This window comes from Bombina bombina, chromosome 7, assembly GCF_027579735.1.
Source record: "Bombina bombina isolate aBomBom1 chromosome 7, aBomBom1.pri, whole genome shotgun sequence".
In the NCBI taxonomy this organism is placed as follows: domain Eukaryota; kingdom Metazoa; phylum Chordata; class Amphibia; order Anura; family Bombinatoridae; genus Bombina; species Bombina bombina.
Genome location: NC_069505.1, coordinates 353,987,910 through 354,014,093, shown reverse-complemented (window position 1 = coordinate 354,014,093; position 26,184 = coordinate 353,987,910). Strand labels below are relative to the sequence as shown.

The 26,184-nt window shown below is 39.6% G+C and overlaps 1 protein-coding gene across 1 annotated transcript in view; it reads right to left on the bottom strand.

Moving 5' to 3' along the window:
• The window catches only part of NUP210 (nucleoporin 210), a 1,597,588-nt gene extending 1,571,855 nt beyond the window's left edge, over positions 1-25,733 (bottom strand). Inside the window, 1 exon segment of the mRNA XM_053721041.1 lies at positions 25,300-25,733. Coding sequence (XP_053577016.1) covers positions 25,300-25,457 — 158 coding nt within the window. The 5' untranslated portion in view covers positions 25,458-25,733.
• Between the last annotated feature and the right edge of the window lie 451 nt (positions 25,734-26,184).

Below are 26,184 nucleotides of genomic sequence, written 5' to 3'. Positions count from 1 at the left end.
CAGAGGTGACTGAAGTGTAAATCAAAAAAATATAATCTGTCTTAAAATGACAGGGCGGGCCGTGGACTCGTCTTACCATAGAAGAAACTAATTTATCAGGTAAGCATAAATTTACTTTTCTTCTATAAAGGTAAGACAAGTCCACGGATTCATCCTTTACTTGTGGGATACAATACCAAAGCTACAGGACACGGATGAACGGGAGGGACAAGACAGATGGTTAAACAGAAGGCACCACTGCTTGAAGAACTTTTCTCCCAAAAATAGCCTCCGAAGAAGCAAAGGTATCAAATTTGTAAAATTTGGAAAAGGTATGAAGCAAAGACCAAGTCGCAGCCTTACAAATCTGTTCAACAGAAGCATCATTTTTAAAAGCTCATGTGGAAGCTACCGCTCTAGCAGAGTGAGCTGTAATTCTTTCAGGAGGCTGCTGTCCAGCAGTCTCGTATGCCAAATGGATGATGCTTTTCAGCCAAAAGGCAAGAGAGGTAGCCGTAGCTTTTTGACCTCCACGTTTTCCAGAATAGACAACAAACAAAGAAGATGTTTGACGGAAATCTTTGGTCGCTTGCAAGTAAAACTTTAAAGCATGAACCACATCCAAGTTGTGCAATAGACGCTCCTTCTTGGAGGAAGGATTAGGACACAAAGAAGGAAAAACAATTTCCTGATTAATATTCTTATTAGTAACAACCTTAGGAAGGAATCCAGGTTTGGTACGCAAAACCACCTTATCAGCATGGAAAACAAGATAAGGCGAGTCGCATTGCAATGCAGATAGTTCAGAAACTCTTTGAGCCGAAGAGATAGCAACTAAAAACAGAACTTTCCAAGATAGAAGCTTAATATCTATGGAATGCATAGGTTCAAACGGAACCCCTTGAAGAACCTTAAGAACTAAATTCAAACTCCAAGGCGGAGCAACAGGTTTAAACACAGGCTTGATTCTAACTAAAGCCTGACAGAACCACTGAACGTCTGGAACATCTGCCAGACGTTTGTGCAGTAGAATTGATAAAGCAGATATCTGTCCCTTTAAGGAACTAGCTGATAGCCCCTTCTCCAATCCTTCTTGAAGAAAAGACAAAATCCTAGGAATCCTGATCTTACTCCATGAGTAGCCTATTTATCTATGATAAATTTTCCTGGTGACAGGCTTACGAGTCTGAATCAAGGTATCTATGACCGACTCAGAGAACCCCCGCTTGGATAAGATCAAGCGTTCAATCTCCAAGCAGTCAGTCACAGATAAACTAGATTTGGATGCTGGAAGGGACCTTGAATCAGAAGGTCCTGTCTCAGTGGCAGAGTCCATGGTGGAAGAGATGACATGTCCACCAGGTCTGCATACCAAGTCCTGCGTGGCCACGCAGGTGCTATCAAAATCACCAAAGCGCTCTCCTGTTTGATTCTGGCAATCAAACGAGGAAGGAGAGGAAATGGTGGAAACACATAAGCCAGGTTGAACGACCAGGGTACTGCTAGAGCATCTATCAGTACCGCCTGAGGGTCCCTTGACCTGGACCCGTAACAAGGAAGTTTGGCGTTCTGACAAGACGCCATCAGATCCAATTATGGTGTGCCCCATTGCTGAATCAATTGTGCAAACACCTCTGGATGGAGTTCCCACTCCCCCGGATGAAAAGTCTGACGACTTAGAAAATCCGCTTCCCAGTTCTCCACCCCTGGGATATAGATTGCTGATAAATGGCAAGAGAGAGTCTCTGCCCATGGAATTATTTTGGTAACCTCTATCATCGCTAGAGAACTCTTTGTTCCCCCCTGATGATTGATATATGCTACAGTCGTAATATTGTACGACTGGAATCTTATGAATCTGGCAGACGCCAGCTGAGGCCACGCCTGAAGCGTGTTGAATATCGCTCTCAGTTCTAGAATATTTATCAGGAGGAGAGCCTCCTCCCAAGTCCACAAACCCTGTGCTTTCAGGGAATTCCAGACTGCACCCCAGCCCAATAGGCTGGCGTCCGTCGTCACTATGACGCATGCTGGCCTGCGGAAACACATTCCCTTGGACAGATGATCCTGTGACAACCACCAAAGAAGAGAGTCTCTGGTCTCTTGGTCCAGATTTATCTGAGAAGATAAATCTGCATAATCCCCATTCCACTGTCTGAGCATGCAATGTTGCAGTGGTCTGAGATGCAAGCGAGCAAACGGAACTATGTCCATTGCCGTTACCATTAAGCCGATTACCTCCATACACTGAGCCACTGACGGCCGAGGAATGGAATGAAGAGCTCGGCAGATGGATAAAATTTTTCATTTCCTGACCTCCGTCAGAAAAATTTTCATGTCCACCGAATCTATCAGTTTTCCCAGGAATGGAACTCTTGTGAGAGGGATAAGTGAACTCTTTTTTACGTTCACCTTCCACCTGGGAGATCTTAGAAAAGCCAACACGATGTCCGTGTGAGACTTGGCTAGTTGGTAAGTCGACGCCTGGATTAAGATATCATCCAGATAAGGCGCCACAGCTATGCCCCGCGGCCTTAGAACCACCAGAAGGGACCCTAGCACCTTTGTGAAAATTCTGGGAGCCGTGGCAACCCAAAAGGAAGAGCCACAAACTGGTAATGCTTGTCCAGAAAGGCAAACCTGAGGAACTGGTGATGATCTTTGTGGATAGGAATGTGTAGATACGCCTTCATATATTGACCCTCCTGGATCATCGGCAAAATAGTCAGAATGGTCTCCATCTTGAAGGATGGGACCCTGAGGAATTTGTTTAGGATCTTGAGATCCAAAATTGGTCTGAAGGTTCCCTCTTTTTTGGGAACCACAAACAGATTGGAGTAGAACTCTTGCCCCTGTTCTGTTTTCGGAACTGGGCAGATCACTCCCATGGTATATAGGTCTTCTACACAGCGTAAGAACGCCTCTCTTTTTGTCTGGTTTACAGACAATTGAGAAAGATGGAATCTCCCCCTTGGGGGAGAATCTTTGAAATCTAGAAGATACCCCTGGGTTACTGATTCTAAAGCCCAGGAGTCCTGAACGTCTCTTGCCCAAGCCTGAGCGAAGAGAGAAAGTCTGCCCCCTACTAGATCCGGTCCCGGATCGGGGGCTACCCCTTCATGCTGTCTTGGTGGCAGCAGCGGGCTTCTTGGCCTGTTTACCCTTGTTCCAAATCTGGTTAGGTCTCCAGACTGACTTGGATTGAGCAAAATTCCCCTCTTGCTTTGCGGCAGGGGAAGAGGTAGAGGGACCACCTTTGAAGTTTCGAAAGGAACGAAAATTATTTTGTTTGGTCCTCATCTTATTCGTCTTATCCTGAGGAAGGGCATGGCCTTTCCCTCCAGTGATGTCTGAAATGATCTCTTTCAGTTCAGGCCCGAATAGGGTCTTACCCTTGAAAGGGATGGCTAAAAGCTTAGATTTTGATGACACATCAGCAGACCAGGACTTAAGCCATAACACTCTACGTGCTAAAATGGCAAAACCTGAATTCTTCGCCGCTAATTTAGCCAGTTGAAAATGGGCATCTGTAATGAAAGAATTAGCTAGCTTGAGAGCCCTAATTCTATCCAGAATATCATCTAATGGGGTCTCAACCTGAAGAGCCTCGAACCAAAAGGACGCTGCAGTAGTTACAGGAACAATGCACGCTATAGGTTGGAGAAGAAAACCTTGATGAACAAATATTTTCTTCAGGAGTCCCTCTAATTTTTTTATCCATAGGATCTTTGAAAGCACAACTGTCCTCAATAGGTATAGTTGTATGCTTAGCCAGGGTAGAAATAGCTCCCTCCACCTTAGGGACCGTCTGCCATGAGTCCCGCACGGCGTCTGATATGGGAAACATTTTCTTAAAAGTAGGAGGGGGAGCGAACGGAATACCTGGTCTATCCCACTCCTTAGTAACAATTTCCGAAATCCTCTTAGGCACCGGAAAAACATCAGTGTAGGCAGGAACCTCTAGGAATCTGTCCATTTTACACAATTTCTCTGGAACTACAATAGGGTCACAATTATCCAGAGTCTCTAAAACCTCCCTGAGCAATAAGCGGAGGTGTTCTAGTTTAAATTTAAAAGCCGTCATATCTGAATCTGTCTGAGGGAACATATTTCCTGAATCAGAAATCTCTCCCTCAGCCAGCAAATCCCTCACTTCAAAACATTGTGAGGGTACATCGGATATAGCTAAAAAAGCGTCAGAGGGCTCAGCATTTGTTCTCACACCAGACCTACTGCACTTCCCCTGCAACCCAGGCAGCTTAGATAAAACCTCTGTGAGGGTAGTATTCATAACTGCGGCCATATCTTGCAGGGTGAAAGAATTAGACGCACTAGAAGTACTTGGCGTCACTTGTGCGGGCGTTAACGGTTGCGACACTTGGGGAGAATTAGATGGCATAACCTGATTCCCTTCTGACTGAGAATCATCCTGCGACATACTTTTAGTAGCTAAAATATGTTCTTTACAATTTATTGACCTTTCAGTGCATGAGGGACACATTCTAAGTGATATTGAACATTGACTTTCCTCAATGTCAGACAAGTTGAACAGGCTAGTAATGACTACAAACAAGCATGAAAACACTTTATTTAGTGAAAAAAATAACAATCTTAAAAAACGGTACTGCGCCTTTAAGAGAAAAAAAGCATACAAGTTCTGCAAAACAGCCTAAACATGCACCAAATTTTTCAAAATTTTGTAAGCAGACACAATATATGTAGTTAAGATTGCCCCACTCGTTATTGTAACATTTAACCCTTTAATGTGCAAACCGGATTGAAAATAGGCCCAGATCCGGAAAAAACACCCTCGGGAAAAAAACGTAAAAGCACTCCCAGATCATAAAAACGTTTGCCCACAAACATTTACAACTCAGTGTCAACCATATTTGTAATTTGCCCCTTATGCAAGCTTAGTAATTCCCTTCTTATTAGCTCTAGGATTACTGCTTACCCTTACCCTCCTGGGTATAATGTCAGCCTTTCTGAAATACACAGTCTCTCCAGAAAAATATGACTGAACATACCTCACTGCTGCATAGCACGAAAACGTTCCTCACACTGAAGATTCCTGTACTCCTCAGCCTCTGTGGGAACAGCACTGGATCTTAGTTACAAATGCTAAGATCATCATCCTCCAGGCAGCAGTCTTCATCCATCTGCTGCCTGAGAGTAAATAGTACACACCGGTACCATTTAAAATCAACTCTTGCTTGAAGAAATTAAAAACTAATATTTTATCACCTCTTTCACTTTACCCTTCCTAGTACTTAGAGTAGGCAAAGAGAATGACTGGGGGGTGGAGCTAAGGGAGGAGCTATATAGAAAGCTCTGCTGTGGTGCTCTTTGCCACTTCCTGTTAGCAGGAGGATAATATCACACAAGTAAAGGATGAATCCGTGGACTCTTCGTACCTTTATAGAAGAAAATGGATTGGAAATAGCAAAGTGCTACTTATTGCCCTATAACTTGCAAAAAGGTAAAGAACATGTAAACATTGGGTATTTCTATACTCAGGACAAAATTTTTTGGTGGTTGTAGATGTGTAAGAGATTTTGGGGTCAAAGTTAGAAAAGGTGTGGGGGGGGGGGGTTTCAATTTTTTCATCTTTTTTATATGATATGATGAAAATAATGGTATCTTTAGAAAGTCCATTTAATGGCGAGAAAAACAGTATATAATGTGTGGGTACAGTAAATAAGTAAGAGGAAAATTACAGCTAAACACAAACACCGCAGAAATGTAAAAATAGCCCTAGTCCTTAACGGTAAGAAAATTGAAAAACATAATTTATGTAAGAACTTACCTGATAAATTCATTTCTTTCATATTTGCAAGAGTCCACGAGCTAGTGACATATGGGATATACAATCCTACCAGGAGGGGCAAAGTTTCCCAAACCTCAAAATGCCTATAAATACACCTCTCACCACACCCACAAATCAGTTTAACGAATAGCCAAGCAGTGGGGTGATAAAGAAAGGAGTAGAAAGCATCAACAAAGGAAATTTGGAAATAATTGTGCTTTATACATAAAATCATAACCACCATAAAAAGGGAGGGCCTCATGGACTCTTGCCAATATGAAAGAAATTAATTTATCAGGTAAGTTCTTACATAAATTATGTTTTCTTTCATGTAATTGGCAAGAGTCCATGAGCTAGTGACATATGGGATATCAATACCCTAGATGTGGAGTCTTCCACTCAAGAGTCACTAGAGAGGGAGGGAATAAAAATAAAAACAGCCATATTTCGCTGAAAAAATTAATCCACAACCCAAAAAAATAAGTTTATTTTCATTTTTGAAATAAAAAAACTTAAATCAAAAAGCAGAAGAATCAAACTGAAACAGCTGCCTGAAGAACTTTTCTACCAAAAACTGCTTCCGAAGAAGCAAATACATCAAAACGGTAGAATTTAGTAAATGTATGCAAAGAGGACCAAGTCGCCGCTTTGCAAATCTGATCAACTGAAGCTTCATTCTTAAAAGCCCAAGAAGGAGACTGATCTAGTAGAATGAGCTGTAATTCTCTGAGGCGGAGCCTGACCTGACTCCAAATAAGCTTGATGAATCAAAAGTTTCAACCAAGAAGCCAAGGAAATAGCAGAAGCCTTCTGACCTTTCCTAGGACCAGAAAATAAAACAAATAGACTGGAAGTCTTCCTGAAATCTTTAGTAGCTTCCACATAATATTTCAAAGCTCTTACCACATCCAAACAATGTAAGGATCTCTCCAAAGAATTCTTAGGATTAGGACACAAGGAACGGACAACAATTTCTCTACTAATGTTGTTAGAATTCACAACCTTAGGTAAAAATTGAAAAGAAGTCCGCAAAACTGCCTTATCCTGATGAAAAATCAGAAAAGGAGACTCACAAGAAAGAGCAGATAGCTCAGAAACTCTTCTAGCAGAAGAGATTGCCAAAAGGAACAACACTTTCCAAGAAAGTAGTTTAATGTCCAAAGAATGCATAGGCTCAAATGGAGGAGCCTGTAAAGCCTTCAGAACCAAATTAAGACTCCAAGGAGGAGAAATTGATTTAATGACAGGCTTAATACGAACTAAAGCCTGTACAAAACAGTGAATATCAGGCAGTATAGCAATCTTTCTGTGAAATAAAACAGAAAGAGCGGACATTTGTCCTTTCAAGGAACTTGCAGACAAACCCTTATCCAAACCATCCTGAAGGAACTGTAAAATTCTAGGAATTCTAAAAGAATGCCAGGAGAATTTATGAGAAGAACACCATGAAATGTAAGTCTTCCAAACTCGATAATAAATCTTTCTAGAGACAGATTTACGAGCTTGTAACATAGTATTAATCACTGAGTCAGAGAAACCTCTATGACTTAGAACTAAGCGTTCAATTTCCATACCTTCAAATTTAATGATTTGATATCCTGATGGAAAAAGGGACCTTCAGATAGTAGGTCCGGCCGTAACGGAAGTGGCCAAGGCGGCAACTGGACATCCGAACCAGATCCGCATACCAAAACCTGTGTGGCCATGCTGGAGCCACCAGCAACACAAAAGACTGTTCCATGATGATTTTGGAGATCACTCTTGGAAGGAGAACTAGAGGCGGGAAGATGTAAGCAGGTTGATAACACCAAGGAAGAGTCAGCGCATCCACTGCTTCCGCCTGAACATCCCTGGACCTGGACAGGTATCTGGGAAGTTTCTTGTTTAGATGAGAGGCCATGAGATCTATCTCTGGAAGCCCCCACATCTGAACAATCTGAGAAAACATCTGGATGGAGACACCACTCCCCTGGATGTAAAGTCTGGCGGCTGAGATAATCCGCCTCCCAATTGTCTACGCCTGGGATATGCACCGCAGAGATTAGACAGGAGCTGGATTCCGCCCAGGCAAGTATCCGACATACTTCTTTCATAGCTTGGGGACTGTGAGTCCCACCCTGATGATTGACATAAGCCACAGTTGTGATATTGTCTGCCTGAAAACAAATGAATGGTTCTCTCTTTAGCAGAGGCCAGAACTGAAGAGCCCTGAGAATTGCACGGTGTTCTAAAATATTTATTGGTAATCTCGCCTCTTGAGATTTCCAACTCCCTTGTGCTGTCAGAGATCCCCAAACAGCTCCCCAACCTGAAAGACTCGCATCTGTTGTGATCACAGTCCAGGTTGGGCGAACAAAAGAAGCCCCTTGAACCAAACGATGGTGATCTATCCACCATGTCAGAGAGTGTCGTACATTGGGATTCAAGGATATTAATTGTGATATCTTTGTATAATCCCTGCACCATTGATTCAGCATACAAAGCTGTAGAGGTCTCATGTGAAAACGAACAAAGGGGATCGCGTCCGATGCTGCAGTCATGAGACCTAAAACTTCCATGCACATAGCCACTGAAGGGAATGACTGAGACTGAAGGAGCCGGCATGCTGCGACCAATTTTAAACGTCTCTTGTCTGTTAGAGACAGAGTCATGGACACTGAATCTATCTGGAAGCCTAAAAAGGTGACCCTTGTCTGAGGAATCAAGAAACTTTTTGGTAAATTGATCCTCCAACCATGTTTCCGAAGAAACAACACTAGTTGATTCGTGTGAGATTCTGCAGTATGTAAAGACTGAGCTAGTACCAAGATATCGTCCAAATAAGGAAACACTGCAATACCCTGTTCTCTGATTACAGATAGTAGGGCACCCAGAACCTTTGAAAAGATTCTTGGAGCTGTTGCTAGGCCAAATGGAAGAGCAACAAATTGGTAATGCTTGTCTAGAAAAGAGAATCTCAGAAACTGAAAGTGTTCTGGATGAATCGGAATAGGAAGGTATGCATCCTGCAAGTCTATTGTGGACATATAATGTCCTCGCTGAACAAAAGGCAGAATAGTCCTTATAGTCACCATCTTGAAAGTTGGTACTCTTACATAACAATTCAAAATTTTTAGATCCAGAACTTGTCTGAATAAAACCCCAAACCTTGTTCCTTAGGAGGAACTGGCATGATTACCCCTGAAGACTCCAGATCTGAAACACACTTCAGAAAAGCCTGAGCTTTTACTGGATTTACAGGGATGCATGAGAGAAACATCTTCTCACAGGAGGTCTTACTTTGAATCCTATTCGATAACCTTGAGAGACAATGCTCTGAATCCAATGATTTTGGACAGATTTTATCCAAAAATCCTTGAAAAACCTTAATCTGCCCCCTACCAGCTGAGCTGGCATGAGGGCCGCACCTTCATGCGGATTTAGGGGCTGACTTTGGTTTCCTAAATGGCTTGGATTTATTCCAATTTGAGGAAGGCTTCCAATTGGAAGCAGATTCCTTGGGAGAAGGATTGAGTTTTTTTTCTTTATTCTGACGAAAGGAACGAAAACGGTTAGAAGCCTTAGATTTGACCTTAGGTTTTTTATCCTGAGGCAAAAAAACTCCTTTTCCCCCAGTGATAGTTGAAATAATAGAATCCAACTGAGAACCAAATAAATTATTACCTTGGAAAGAAAGAGATAGTAATCTAGATTTAGATGTCATATCAGCATTCCAAGATTTAAGCCACAAAGCTCTTCTAGCTAAAACAGCTAAAGACATGGATCTAACATCAATTTTGATAATATCAAAAATGGCATCACAAATAAAATGATTAGCATGTTGCAGTAAGCGAACAACGCTAGATATGTCAGAATCCAATTCGCGTTGCGCTAAATTTTCCAACCAGAAAGTTGATGCAGCCGCAACATCAGCCAAAGAAATAGCAGGTCTGAGAAGATGACCTGAATATAAATAGGCCTTCCTTAGATAAGATTCAAGCTTCCTATCTAAAGGATCCTTAAAGGAAGTGCTATCTTCCATAGGAATAGTGGTACGTTTAGCAAGAGTAGAAATAGCCCCATCAACTTTGGGGATCTTTTCCCAAAACTCTATAGATTTTGCTGGTAAAGGATACAATTTTTTAAACCTTGAAGAAGGAATAAAAGAAGTACCTGGCTTATTCCATTCCCTAGAAATCATATCAGAAATAGCCTCAGGAATGGGAAAAACCCCTGGGGAAACTACAGGAGGTTTAAAAACAGCATTTAAACGTTTATTAGACTGAACGTCAATAGGACTGGTTACCTCAATATCCAAAGTAATTAACACTTCTTTTAATAAAGAACGCATATACTCTATTTTAAATAAATAAGTAGATTTGTCAGTGTCAATGTCTGAGGAAGGATCTTCTGTTTCAGATAGATCCTTATCAGAAGAGGATGAATTATTATGTTGTTGGTCATTTGAAATTTCATCAGCTAAATGAGACCTTTTACGTTTATTAGAAGGTGGAAATGCAGACAAAGCCTTCATAATAGAATCAGAAACAAATTCTTTAAAATTTACAGGTATATCATGCACATTAGAAGTTGAAGGAACTGCAACTGGCAATGTACTATTACTGATGGAAACACTATCTGCATGTAAAAGTTTATCATGACAACTATTACAAATGACATTCGGTGGAATAATTTCTACTTTACAACAAATGCACTTAGCTTTGGTAGAACCGATGTCAAGCAGCAATGTTCCAGCAGAAACTTCTGAGGCAGGATCAGATTGGGACATCTTGCACAATGTAAGAGAAAAAACAACATATAAAGCAAAATTATCTATTTCCTTATATGACAGTTTCAGGAATGGGAAAAAATGCAATAGCATAGGCCTCTGAAAGCAAAAAGCAAGAGGCAAACAAACAAGGGGTATTGAAATAATGAAAAAAATTTGGCGCCAAGAATGACCCACAACGTAACGTAAAGTCTTTTTTGGCGCCAAAAATGACCGGAAATGACACACTTGCGTCACTAATGACGCTGCCGTGTGAAAGGTCTCGGCGTCACGTATGACGCCGGAAATGACGAAGTTGCGTCATAAACGTACTTTTTCGCGCCAAAAATCTTTTCGCGCCAAAAATGACGCAATAAAGTTTAGCATTTGACGCACCCGCGGGCCTAATACCCGCAATTACAAGAAGTAGTCAATTGAAAAAAGACTAAACCCCAGGTAAGAAATAAATTTCTTAAAAATGTTTACATTCCCAAATATGAAACTGACAGTCTGCAGAAGTAAATACATGAATCTGACTCATGGCAAATATAAGTACAATACATATATTTAGAACTTTATATAAATGCATAAAGTGCCAAACCATAGCTGAGAGTGTCTTAAGTAATGAAAACATACTTACCAAAAGACACCCATCCACATATAGCAGATAGCCAAACCAGTACTAAAACAGTTATTAGTAGAGGTAATGGTAAATTGAGAGTATATCGTCGATCTGAAAAGGGAGGTAGGAGATGAATCTCTACGACCGATAACAGAGAACCTATGAAATAGACCCCCGTTAGGGAAATCATCGTATTCAAATAAGTGATACTCCCTTCACGTCCCTCTGACATTCGCTGTACTCTGAGAGGAATCGGGCTTCAACAATGCTGAGAAGCACATATCAACGTAGAAATCTTAGCAGAAACTTACTTCACCACCTCCATAGGAGGCAAAGTTTGTGAGGGGTGTATTTATAGGCATTTTGAGGTTTGGGAAACTTTGCCCCTCCTGGTAGGATTGTATATCCCATATGTCACTAGCTCATGGACTCTTGCCAATTACATGAAAGAAAATGCTTTGGTCACTAAGGGGTTAAAGGGATATTAAACCCACATTTTTTCTTTCATGATTCAGATAGAGCATCAAAAATGAGCCGGCTCCTAAGTTACATTCCTGCTTTTTCCAAATAAAGATACCAAGAGAACAAATAGGATTAAAATAGTAAAGTTGCTTAAAATTGCATCTGAATCATGAAAGAAAAAAAAATGTGGGTTTCATATCCCTTTAATCTTTAACTTTGGTAAATGAATCAATTAAACCCATCCAATTTGGTCTACGTGCATCTATCCCTCTGATCTTGGTCTAAATTTTACTCTCTTTCACCTGGGCGTCATTTATCTGAAAGTCTGCAGTCAACAAATTTAGTAAACTCAGCTGTCTGCAGAGGGCTATGAATTTAAGATCGGCTTTGGAACATAATTTGCAGGGAATATCATCTGTCCAAGCTTCTATCTTTCTAAGTCCCATCTTTTAAATGACGGCACTAAGAATTGAACAAGATGTGGACCACCACTGAGGCAATCAAACATTTCCTTTTTATCACATTTTACTGACCTTATTGTTGGTTATGTTTTCAGGCCTGCTTTTCCTTTTTACAACCTCATGCCTACTTTACAGACAGGCTCACTAACTCAAACTTTACCCTTCTCCACATGCAGTTATTATAGGCCCCTCTCTCCTTTCTTGTCCATACCTCAGCTCTCATTAACTACTGTCTATTTTAAAATCCCACTAAACTGCACCACCTCACATAAATACTCTCACTGATATAAACCTCCTCACCTACTCTTTCTCTCCATCTTGCTGCAATTAGCATCAGGGGACATCTCTCCAAGTCCTAGACCCTCCCTCATTCCCACCCTTACCCAGTCACGTACTTACAGAAACTTAAAAAAAAGCAATACACTTAACTTAATTTCTATCCCATCATGCATCCCAAATGCACACACTGCTTTTACTTGTGTATTATGGAACTCTCGTTTGACCAAAGAATACTTACATGATACCTGTGTATGCTCACCTTGCTCCTGAGACCAAAGAAAATTGTGGTTCTTTCTCTTTGTCCTTATCCTCAGAACACTAAGGAAAGGCTTTTTCATATTTTGGATGTAGTACAAGACAAACATTTTTTAGCAAAATAAACAAATTTAGTTCTCAAAACCACTTTGTCTTAATGAATAACTAAATAAGGATGATTACAAGAAAAAGCAGACAATTTTGAAACTCTTCTGGTAGAAGAAAATGCAATCGAAAACAATACTTTCCAAGATAGTAACTGCATGTCAATAGAATGCATAGCTTCAAAGGGAAAAACCCTTAAAACAAAATAAGGTTCCAAGGAGGAGAAATTTGCTGAACACTCAAAGAGTAGAAATTGAGGAATTCTTAAAGAATGCCAATTAAAACTGTTTTTCACACCAAGAAATAAAAATCTTCCCAGTTTTGTGATAAATTGTTCTTGTCGCTGGTTTCATAGACTGAATTAAAGTATTTATCACAGCCACAGAGGAACCTTGTTTCTGAATTATGTGTTCAATCTCCAAGCTGTCAAGTTGAGAGACTTGAGATCTTGATGATAAAAAAGGGACCTTGAGAGAGAAAGTCATGATGAAGAGGAAATGACCACGAAGGAGAACTCTACATTTGAACTAAGTCCACAAACCAAGTTCTGCAAGGCTAAGCTGGAGCTATGAGAATCACTGACGATAGCTCCTGTTTTATCTGAGCTATCACTCTTGGAAGAAGAACAGTAGGAGGATACGCCAGATGAAAAGACCAAGGAGCTGTTAGAGCATCTACAAGCTCTGCCTGAGGAACCCTGGACCTCAGAAAATACCTGGTTTAATTGAGAGGCCATCAGGTCTATCTCTGGAAGACATCTGAATGAATAGACTATTTCCCTCAATGAAACAATTGACAACTGAAAAAATCCACTTCCCAGTTGTTCACTCGAATGTGAATCGCAGGTACAATACAGCAATTGTTCTTTGCCATTTGGAGGATTTGAGATAACCTTTCCAACACTATAGAACTGTGAGTTTATCCTTCAAAGGACAGTCTACACCAGAATTTTTATTGTTTTAAAAGATAGATAATCCCTTTATTACCCATTTCCCAGTTTTGCATAACCAACACAGTTATAATAATATACGTTTAACCTCTGTGATTATCTTGTATCTAAGCCTCTGCAAACTGCCCCTTTTTTCAGTTCTTTTGACAGACTTGCAGTCTAGCCAATCAGTGCCTGCTCCCAGATTACTTCACGTGCACAGAGTTATCTATATGAAATATGTGAACTAACACCCTCTAGTGGTGAAAAACTATTAAAATGCAATCTGAAAGAGGTGGGCTTCAAGGTCTAAGAAATTAGCATATGAACCTCCTAGGTTAAGCTTTCAACTAAGAATACCTAGAGAACAAAGCGAAATTGGTGATAAAAGTAAATTGGAAAATTGTTTAAAATTACATGCTCTATCTGAATCATGAAAGTTTATTTTGGCCTAGACTGTCCCTTTAATGATTGATATACACCACAGCCATGACATTGTCTAAATTAAAGTAAAAGATGAGACTCTTTCTTCAGAAGAGGCTAGCTCTGGAGAACCCTGAAGATCACCCAGAGCTCTAGCACATTTATTGGCTCCCTGAGGTTATCTAACTCCCTGTGCTCTCCTGGACCCCCAAAATTGCGCCCAAACCTAAAAGACTTTCATCTGTTTTGATTACTGGAATGGAATCTGATGCTGTGATAATTAGCCCTTGCACTTCAATACTGAGAGCTACCATTGGATCGAGAGATGATTGAAGCTTGGCACAAGTTGACTAACTCTAATTTCCTTTGATCTGTTAAGGAAAAAAAAGTCATAGAAATGTAATCTCTGATCACTCCCAGAAAGGACACCCTGGTCTGAGGAGATGGGGAGCTTTTTGGAACGTTGATTCTCCAACCATTTTGTTGAAACAAAAAGGTTGGTATAAGAAATTGTTAAAAAGTAAAGATAGAGCCTGAACCAAAATATCATCCACGTAAGTCACCACTGATACACCCTGAGCTCTGATTATAGGTAACAGAATTCCCAGAACTTTTGTAAAAATTCTGGGAGCATTAGCCAGGCCAGGCTCTAACAAGAAGCTGAAAATGTTTGCCCAGATAAGCAGGAACTGAAAATAGTCTTTGTGAATAGGAATATAAAGGAAGGCATCCTTCAAGTCTATTGTAAACATGAATTGACCTTGTTGAAAAAGGGAAAAAATAGTTCTGATTGTTTCCATTTTGAAGGACTCTGAGAAACTTGTTTAAAGTATTTAAATCCAAAATAGGCCTGAAAGTTCCCTCTTTTTGGGAATAATGAAAAGATTGGAATAACACCCAAAGCAACAGGATGGATCACTTCCATGAGATCCAGATCTCAAATACATTGAAAAAACCTTGAGCCTTTACAGGATTCTTTGAAATGTTGGACAGAAGAAAACTTTTTTTTAGGTGGCCTTGATCTGAATATAATTCTGTTTCCCTGGGAAACAATATTTAAAACCCAGGGAATCTTAAACAGACTGAGGCCAGACCTTCTGAAAAATGTGAAATCTGCCCCCTACTAGAAGAAGGTCCGGATCAGGGGCTACACATTTATGCGGATTTAGTAAAAGTGTAAGGGTTCTTTGACTGCTTAGACTTATTCCAACTGTAAGAGGATTTCCAGGGGTTCTGGAAGATTTCATCTTTTTAGAGGAAGGAGGATCTCTGATTTTATTCCTTTCGTCAGTCTAGGAACCAATTAGGAGCCTTACCTTTCCCCTTTGATCTATTATCTTGAGGGATAAAATCTCTTTTACCTACAGTCATGGTAGAGATTATAAAATCTAAACCAGGACCAAATAATATCTTTGGAAGAGTTAAAAGTCTGGTCTTTAGAAACCATGTCAGCTGACCAAGATTTCAGCCATAAAGCTCAAGACAGCTAAAGCCATATTTTTGAGATTAATTCTGATAATGTCCACAATAGCATCACATAAGAATGCATTAGCAGACCTAATTGGATCTAAAAAAAAAATGTTACATCCATAGAGTCATCTGAAATCTGATCAGATAAACTATCACACCATAAAGTAGAAGCTGCCGCCACACAGGCAATACTAATAGCCAGTCCGAATAAAAAAACCACTTGTTGAAAGGCCTTTTTATGACAGGACTAATTTCCTATCCATCGGATCCTTGAAATAGGTACACTGTAGTACACTTTGCCAAGTTAGAGATGACTGCCTACTTTATGGATGTTTCACAAAGTTAAAAATTAGAAGGACAGTAAAGGAGACATCTGAAACATTTGAAGCTGAATAAAAATGAATACCAGGTTTGGAAAATTCTTTGATTTCAGTTATGGCATCTGGAACAAGAAAAACTTCTGGAGCCTTAGGAGTAGGTTTGAAAATAAATCCAATTGTTTAATGAATTTTTTCTCAGCGGGTTTAGGATCTTGTACTCCAAACGTACATAAAACTTTCTTTAGTAATATACAGAGATGTCTTGATTTAAACATGAAAAAAGATTAATATGAGTTCAACAACAGACTCTTGCTCATCTGAAATATATTCTCCATCATAAGACAAATCTGAGGAAATTGAGTTTAAATTCTTTAGCAAATCTTTAAATGGATTAGATTTTAGTGACCCAGAATGGCAAGGTAAATCAACAGTAGGTTGATTATCAGACTTAGATCTTTAGCACTTACTTGGAGGGGACATAGCTGCCAACATTTCAGAAACAGTAGAATGCACAACACCTTTAAAACCTGGAGCAAATTCTGATAAACTCCCTTGTAAAGAGCAAACAGAGGGAAGACAGACACCTTTAGAGGCAAGAGCATCATTAGATTGATTGTCATGCATCAGGTGATCAAGACAGGTATTGCAAAGCTGTGCTGGTGGTACAATAACAACTAGTTTGCAAAATACACATTTAAATTGATCTACCATCTACCATCTAAAGGGTCAATGTTAACAGTATTTTTTTTTCATATACCACAATAAAGTTTGGTCCAAAATTTTCTAAAGACATATATCTTGAATGGAACTGTTTTTAACGTATTGTGGGTCTACTAGCAGACGATTTATATAAAGGTCATAAAAGTACAGAATAGTATTATAGGAAGCCATTTTAATTTGTAAAAGAAAGAAAAAATAAATGGAACCCTAGGCAAGACATTTATACAGAGATGTTATTCCTAAACATGTTATATTTATTATATACTACTTCTGGGGGTCTTTTTAATAAAAATTAGTAAAGATTAGCAAATTGTAGAAATCAGAGAGGTATTTGTTGAAAATCTAGGACCTAGAAGATATAATTATAAAAATAAAAAATCTTTATGCAAGTATTAACCCCTTTTCCACCACCTGTACTGAAAGGTTGTTAGATTTGAAAAAAAGAAGTGAACTTAAAAGTGCTCTATTTCCTTGTTTCTCAACCCGTGGTACAAGTACCCCTGGCTTGCCGTGATCATCTAATGTAAACATTCAATGTATTCGAGTAATTAGTGTTTCTCACTTCTTCCTTCACAAATCAATCGGCCAGATTCTAATGCTATACCTGGACTGGTCGGCTACTCATTGTAATTGACTCAATTGTACTCAGAAGGGAAAAACTTATTGGCCCTAAATCTATAGTTCTCTGCTGAGGCAAGATGATCTGAGTCTCGTCAGTATGGAAAAGTCCCTCAAAAAAATGTAGAAACACAGATTTTACCTTGAGAAATGTTTATCTCACTCTGCAGGGTTATTTGAGTGGAGAGCAATGTTCCCTGTAATGTACGCGGCAGCACGCCCACACTGTGATTTGGGTAGGCCAGCACCCAGATAAAGACAGGCTGCACGTGACGGGGCAGTGAGGGAGTCAGAGCACATAGCACGCTGAATGCCACACAACGTCAATTTAGAGGTGGCGGCGGCGATCATCATAATGTGTCCTGCTGAAGTGACAGCTTATGAAGTTGAGAGTCTGGAGTCAGTTTTGCATGGAGGAAAAAAAAAATTACAAAATGAACTCAGCCATAACTTTTTAAAAATATCCTGTCAAACAATAGGAAAAGAAAGTCTTCACAAGTGTAAAATGGAAACAGTATATTGAATCATCCAAGAAAAAAACAATTCTGCTCAGAGCAGTTGCAGCTCTGCACAGCTGTAAAAAAAAATAAAAAATAAAAAATAGAGTGAACATTAGTGGAGAGACACCTATTTTACAATATAAGGTTTTGTGTGATTTCTCTCCATAGTGGTGAATTTTTGATCATCAGGCTTGGAGTAGAGAAAAACACACTGTCAGAAAAAAGGGTACAGTTGTGGTCCGTTTGTTACCACTTAGGGGCCGATTTATCATATGTCTGGCAGACATAGCGGATCATGTTCGCCAGACATCGATAAATGCCGACAGCATACGCTTTCGGCATTTATCATTGGATAAGCAATCATTGTGCAATACCGCCCCCTGCAGGTTTGTGGCCAAGCCGCTGGCAGGAGGTGTCAATCAACCATCTGTTGGTAAAAACTTCCTGGAGATTGTGTAACAGCGCCTATTGGTAAAAGGTTCATCACCAAAATGTGTGCTGGAGAAAAAGACTAATTTGCATATATTTTTCATAGGGTGACATTTCAATTGTATAGTTGTGAGTTTTATTGTTTATGCCTCCCCTGAATCCCCCTTCCTTTTGTTACAGTTATATTTTATTATTAATTTGTTCTCTATATGTTTTCTATATTTTTATGTGGAGTGTGTCACCATAAGTTAATTGGTGTGCTGTTAGAGTGCAGTCCTGAGTGAAATATGGCATTATTGAGCTTTTTGGCTAACCTAATTCTTCAAGAATTTCCAGTGGCAGAGTATTAAGACCTGCTTTAGGACTACAAGTTCTAAAATCTTTAAAAGCTTCTGCTTGGCTACTTTGTTGTTGTTTTTTTGTTTTGTTTTTTTATTATTGTTATTAAATCCCTTAATGACCAGTGATGTACCCTGTACAATGCTGGTCTTTTTATGGGGGTGTCTTTTTTTTCCAATTCGCGCGGAGACCGCTGCTATTTTAACAAGCCATCCAGATGGAGGGAGAGACTAATAGTGCAGTCTTGCTGCTCACGGCAAGACCCGTACTATTATCGCCACACAATCCCTTACCGACCAGCGAAGTATAGGGTACACCACGATCGTTAAGGGGTTAAAGCTAGACTTATACATATATTTCTGAGTAAGAGCAAGGTAGGTGAATTTATATTTGAATGTCATAATAAACTTGATGGAGCAGTACCACGGATACCAGGCTGCCAAGGCTACCCCCAACCCCCTACTACCTGGCTCACTCCTTTTCACATCAGATTTGGCCTTTCCATGGCCTTTTCATGGCTTACATGATCTCCCAAACTCTTGTGAATTTGTTGTGCCTTTGGTGGACAAAGGCTGGGGTGATTGCCGAGGGGGAGCCCACCTGGGAACTGGGGGTTTTGGACATCCCCACCTCTATAACTTTGCCAGGCTGTAACTTCGGTCCAGTAACGGATTATGCCGCTTGGACTGTGGAATCTGGGGACCAGGAGCCTTCCAAAAACACCCTGGAAGTGCAGGGGCTCCCCAGGGATCACCCCGAAACCGCAACCTAGATACTGTGGGTGCTCTATGTGACTGTGGCTCCTATGCAGGCGCCAGACTGTGTGGAGGGGCGGGAAATCTTGGGATCAGATAAGGCTCTGAATGTGTATATAAGCAGTGTGTGTTTCAGCTGAATACTGGTCTTGTCTAGTTATTTGGGTGGGCTCTGGCTATAATCACTTCTCTCTGCTCTATAGCTCCACTTTCCAGCTCCAGGCTCCAGGGAGGAAGCAGGACCTTTTGGCGGAAATACCCAGTCTGGGTATCTGGGGTCCATCACAAGCAGCTTGTTGGCATTTTTAATATGCTGGGTTGAGTACAAATTTGCCATCATTAGATACAAAGGCTTGTCACTGGAGCAGTACCCTTAAAAGGCAAAATGTATACCATTTTAGAGGTAAATTATAGTTTGCCTTTGAAAGGTACAATCTACAAGGGTACCAAAATGTTCCCATGTTAAAGGGTACATAGTGTGTGTACAGTGCCAGTGACAAGCTGTTGTAACCCTAAAGGTACCATATTTGCACATTTTTTTCTGACAATGCAGGGAAAGTGCCAAGTAGCGTATAGCACTACATAAAAGTGTCACAAAGAAATGTGCCATAGTGAAATATTAAAAGGAAAATATATCATGATGAAATGCGCCAGGTTAAATGTTCTATATGTATATTTGAGATCAATTTCTCAGAATTGCCTCATTTTCAACATAATATTTACATGTTGCATAGGGGTCGGGGAATTACAATTGAATTACAACTTAGTACACAAAGAAAGTTCAACAAAATACCTATTATACAAATATAGGTTGGCAAGTTCACAGCCGTGAAAGCGTAATCACAGCTCGCCTGCATCCAAGTATAGCTCCAAACCAGTGCTATTCTCTGCGCTAAGGCAAACAAATGCAAGGAAATAGAACGCTCACCCTCTGGACTCCTACAGTGTGTCGTAAAAAATATTTTTACCTAATAAAATTTACATGTTGCTAGGGGGGGGGGGGGGTTACAACTATAGCGGTCCTTGCTACAAAAAAAAGTTGAGATATGCTCTATTTTAAGCATGCAAGTTTAATTTTGACTTTCCTAGCCTTTTAAAGGGACACTGAACACAATTTTTTTCTTTTGTAATTCAGATAGAGCATGCAATTTTAAGCAACTTTCTGATTTACTCCTATTATCAATTTTTCTTTGTTTTCTTGCTATCTTTATTTGAAAAAGAAAGTCTAGAACCTTGGACAGCACTTGTTTATTGGTGGATGAATTTATCCACTAATTAGCAAGAACAACCCAGGTTGTTCACCAAAATGGGCCGGCATCTAAACTTACATTCTTGCTTTTCAAATAAAGATACCAAGAGAATGAAGAACATTTGGGTAATCTCTTATTTTATCATATTTTATTCTCTATTCTGGGAGAAACAAGTGTTTTAAATTCCCAGCCACTGTTGAAGTTTTCTATACAATGTTTCATCTTGCAGAAACTGCACAGACAGCTTTTAAAATGAAAACTGCATTGTCCTTAGGGCACATATTGACATAAATTAATTTTCCTATTAACCCTTGCAAAGCCATCAGTTATTAACTATAACCCCCATTTTCCTATTAACCCTTGCAATACTAATATTAGTCTCCCCATAAATATATTAACCTCTTTCATCCCTTACCCCTCACTATAACTTTGTACCATACATTAACCATTTCCTTACAGCAAATTACTAATCATATTTCTCCTGTCTCGTCTCTAATTGAATCCTGTTCTGTGCAGTAACCCTTTATGTTCAACATTGCAGTCCCCACATTAACCCATAAAGGGTTAATTTTACAGGGCAGAATACTAGTAATAAAGGGTTAATTATACAGTGCATAATGCTAGTTAATGTTGGCAAAAAGGGTTAATTGTACAGTGCATAATGCTAGTTAATGTTGGCAAAAAGGGTTAATTTTACAGGGCATAATACTAGTTGTTAAAACTGAAGGCATGAAATGGTTAGCTTCACTGGTTTTCATGCCTTGCAACATTGTATAAACATTGTGTTACCAGTGAGAGCACTGAGAATAAAACACCTAAAATACTAAATTGGGCAGATGTTCCTAATAAAATACTCTAAAATAAGAGATTACTGAACATTTGCTGATAGGAGTAACTTAGAAAGTTGCTTAAAATTCAATGCTCTATCTGAATCACAAAAGAAAAAAATTGGGTTCAGTGTCCCTTTAACCCCTTAATGACAACTGACGTACCAGGTACGTCATGCATTAACAAGCAGTTAACGACAATAGACGTACCTGGTACGTCAGTTGTCTAACAGAGTGCTGGAAGCGATCGCAATCGCTTCCAGCAGCTCTGAGGGTATTGCAGTGATGCCTCGATATGGAGGCATCCTGCAATACCCCTTTACAAGCCTCCGATGCAGAGAGAGCCACCGGAGCGTCATTGGTGGGTGGGAGCAAAGCAGGGAGGTGGGTGGGCGGCCTGCAATGGGCCTGTGATGTGGAGGGGGGCGGGATCGGAGGCGGGAGTGTCAGGGGGCGCGCACGGACGGCCGCGGCGTGCATGGGGCGGGAGCAGGTGGGAACCGCTACACTACAGAAAAATGGAATAAAAAATTGGGGGAGAAGGGGGGAGATTTTCATTTATAAAACAATCGAAGGGTTCTGGGAGGGGGGAGGGGGGAAGCTACACTACAGAAAAGGGCAAACAAATAAAGCATATTTTTTTTAATAAACTGGGTACTGGCAGACAGCTGCCAGTACCCAAGATGGCGCCCATTAAGCTAGAGGGGGAGGGTTAGAGAACTGTTTGATGGGTGATCCGTGAGGTTTGGGGCTAAGGGGGGATTCTACACAGCAGCATATGTAAATATGCTAAAAAAAACAAACAAATATACCTTTAATTTTAGTACTAGCAGACTTTCTGCCAGTACTTAAGATGGCGGGAACAATTGTGGGGTGGGGGAGGGAAGAGAGCTGTTTGGGAGGGATCAGGGGGTCTGATGTTTCAGGTGGGAGGATGATCTCTACACTAAAAGCTAAAATTAACCCTGCAAGCTCCCTACAAGCTACCTAATTAACCCCTTTACTGCTAGCCATAATACACGTGTGATGCGCAGCGGAATTTAGCTGCCTTCTAATTATCAAAGCCATATGTCTGCTATTTCTGAACAAAGGGGATCCCAGAGAAGCATTTACAACCATTTGTGCCATAATTACAGTGAGAAACCTAAAGTTTGTGAAAAAGGAAACAATTTTTTTTTATTTAATCGCATTTGGCGGTGAAATGGTGGCATGAAATATACCAAAATGGGCCTAGATCAATACTTTGGGTTGTCTACTACACTACACTAAAGCTAAAATTAACCCTACAAGTTCCCTACAGGCTCCCTAATTAACCCCTGCACTGCTGGGCATAATACACATGTGGTGCGCAGCAGCATTTAGCAGCCTTCTAATTACCAAAAAGCAACGCCAAATCCATATATGTCTGCCATTTCTGAACAAAGGGGATCCCAGAGAAGCATTTACAACCATTTGTGCCATAATTGCACAAGCTGTTTGTAAATGATTTCAGTAAGAAACCTAAAATTGTGAAAAATGTAAAGTTTTTTTTTTATTTGAACGTATTTGGCGGTGAAATGGTGGCATGAAATATACCAAAATGGGCCTAGATCAATACTTTGGGTTATTTACTACACTACAGCTAAAATTACCCCAAAAAGCTCCCTACATGCTCCCTAATTAACCCCTTCACTGCTGGGCATAATACATGTATGTGCACAGTGGCATTTAGCAGCCTTCTAATTACCAAAAAAGCAAAGCCAAAGCCATATATATCTGCTATTTCTGAACAAAGGGGATCCCTGAGAAGCATTTATAACCATTTATGCCATAATTGCACAAGCTGTGTGTAAATAATTTCAGTGAGAATCCTAAAGTTTGTTAAAAAATCTGTGAAAAAGTGAACAATCTTTTGTATTTAATCACATTTGGCGGTGAAATGGTGGCATGAAATATACCAAAATGGGCCTAGATCAATACTTTGGGATGTCTTCTAAAAAAATATATATACATATCAAAGGATATTCAGGGATTCCTGAAAGATATCAGTGTTACAATGTAACTATCGCTAATTGTGAAAAAAAAAAAGTGGTTTGAAATTAGCAAAGTGCTACTTGTATTTATTGCCCTATAACCTGCAAAAAAAAGCAAAGAACATGTAAACATTAGGTATTTCTAAACTCAGGACAAAATTTAGAAACTATTTAGCATGGGAGTTTTTTGGTGGTTGTAGATGTGTAACAGATTTTGGGGCTAAAATTTAGAAAAAGTGTTTTTTTTCTTCATTTGTTCCTCATATTTTATATAAAAAAAATGTAAATTAGTAAATTATAAGATATGATGAAAATAATGGTATCTTTAGAATGTCCATTTAATGGCGAGAAAAACTGTATATAATATGTGTGGGTACAGCAGAATTTTGAGTGCCTAGGGCAGCACAAAACCTAAATACGCCCCTGAGTAATAGGAAAATTACAGCTAAACACAAACACCATAGAAATGTAAAAATAGCCTTGGTCCCAAATGGTCAGAAAATGGAAAAGTGATGTGGTCATTAAGGGGTTAACTAAAGGTTTAACGACAACTGACATACATTAAAAAAGACAGCTAACATACAGGTTAAGGGGTTAACTAGCACAGATCTCACCGTCAGGGAATTGCCAATACCTCCTGGAGTAAGGCAGGTAGCTGTAGCTCATATTGTTAAACCCTTTTTGAAGTGGGGGTATACACAGTTGCTAAGGGACACTTGTTAAATTAAAAAAATAGCATAATGCTGTTTAAGTACAATATAATTGCATATATGTGTGTATCTCATATATGTTACTTTATATATGTATAACACTCTCAAAAAAATAGCATCATACATTATCATTATATTATTGCATTTGCAAGGACCTTTAAAAAGAATTTTAAAAGTGTATACATTTGTTTACTGTAAAGTATTAACATTTTCTTGATACTGTTCCCGCAAAAAAAAAAAAACAACACATTTTTCAGTGGTAATTTATTAACTTTTCAAGGACTTCCCGCCTAAGTCATTTTGTTGCTTCCCTTTATGATATATAAACAGCCCACAGGAAGTGCTTTTTTTTTTTAACCCATACATTCTCTTTGCAATGCGATATTGGAAAAGGGCACCTATTTTAGAAGTGCCATTACCATAACATACTACACTAATAAATCAGCGCCATAATTATCTACCCTTACATTAAAAATATTTGACCTTTGACTACCAGCATAAAGATCACCTGATCAAAAAGAGGTTAGCAGAAGAGAAAAAGAAGAAGACTGTCTAGAGATCAATCAGTTTATAAATAACGCGTTCAATGAAATTTGCTCATTCATGGTAGAGAGAAAATGAAGTCTGTAATAAGATACTTGACAGATGTTTAAAAGGAAGCCGCATATTTAACAAAGAGCACAGATGGTTCACGGGCAATTAATGGATTAAATCCTCCAAGCTTAATGAGTACAGTAAACACCAAAACTTTTTGTAGTCACACACACATTATATATATATATACACATATATATATATATATATATATATATATATATATATATATATATATATATATATATATATATATATATTCACTAACAGTATTATACTAATAAATAAAAAAAAGACGTAACATAAACGATAGAGTTTGTTGTGAATTTATATTTTTCCCCTCTAGATAGACACAGAAAATAAAGGAGCCTCGGGCACTTAAGTAACGGTAAATGCATCTCTAAACTCTCGGTACTAATAAAAGCAACTGTATACACATGAAATATATTTCTCTCTAATATCAGCATGGCTATAGTAAAAGTAACTACTTGTCAGTGTAGTGCTTTGTGTGTGTATACTGTATTAGGTTTGCTTGTATATAACATTTTATACTCATATACAGTGCCTGACCCGCAGTTACTCTTGCACACATTCATAGTCAAGAGCCCAGTGCAAGTTCTCCTGTCACCAAACCTGCCCCACGTGTATTATTAATTCATGCTGCACACACAGTGCACAGCCCACTCACCACTTGAAGCAGCCCTCAGTGACCTCCAGGGTAAAATTAATCTTCGTGCCTCTAGCAAAGGGCAACAGCACCTTCGGTACATTTAATTTAGACGCCAATAACAGGCGCATATTGCTCAGTGCACACAGAAATAACAAACACAACTGAAATATCTCCATCTCAGAATCCACAGCAACCAAATAAAAAAGTGTATAATAATAATAATCCCAAACGAGAAAAAGAAAGTAAAAGTGAATTTGCTGCAGACTGCAGTGTCAGCGCGCGGATACAATGTTGCCAGGTGCAGAACGCTTCATATCTCCCAGCGAAATTATAACAAGCGGCTAAATTACTGAGACACGTGGTCCGTTCACTGTAATATTCCCGGTCATGTGTTTAATTTTGAATGAATGATAAGAGCTCGCAAGCAATGCCCGCCCCTCGCCGCTACTTGATACCAGACGTCAGGGCTGAGAGTAAGAAGCGGATGGGAGCAGCAGTGAGAGAGGGAGGAAGTGGTCAAGTCACACTGAGGAGGTGAAGCTGTGGCTTATCTGTGACATAGCACCTGCTCAGCTGAAAACAGGCAGCCTTGTATAATAACCATATACACAGGTTTACCTGCTTTATAACACCTAGTAGAGAACTATGCCATGTGAAAATACCGTTCAGACACATGCAGAGGTGTAACAGGGCCCAGGTGCAAGAATCCAAGAAGGCTTCTCCCCCCCCCCCCCCCCAAAAAAAGTGAATTTGATACAAAATTTTTTTTTTTTTTTTTTACATTTATCACTGAAAAAAATGTGAATCAGATTATGTCTGCAAAAGGAGGTACCCTGTGCCCACAGTCTGTGAGATGGTCTGACCCCCTATTACTGTAGGGGGTACTGTATATAGTGAGTCAGT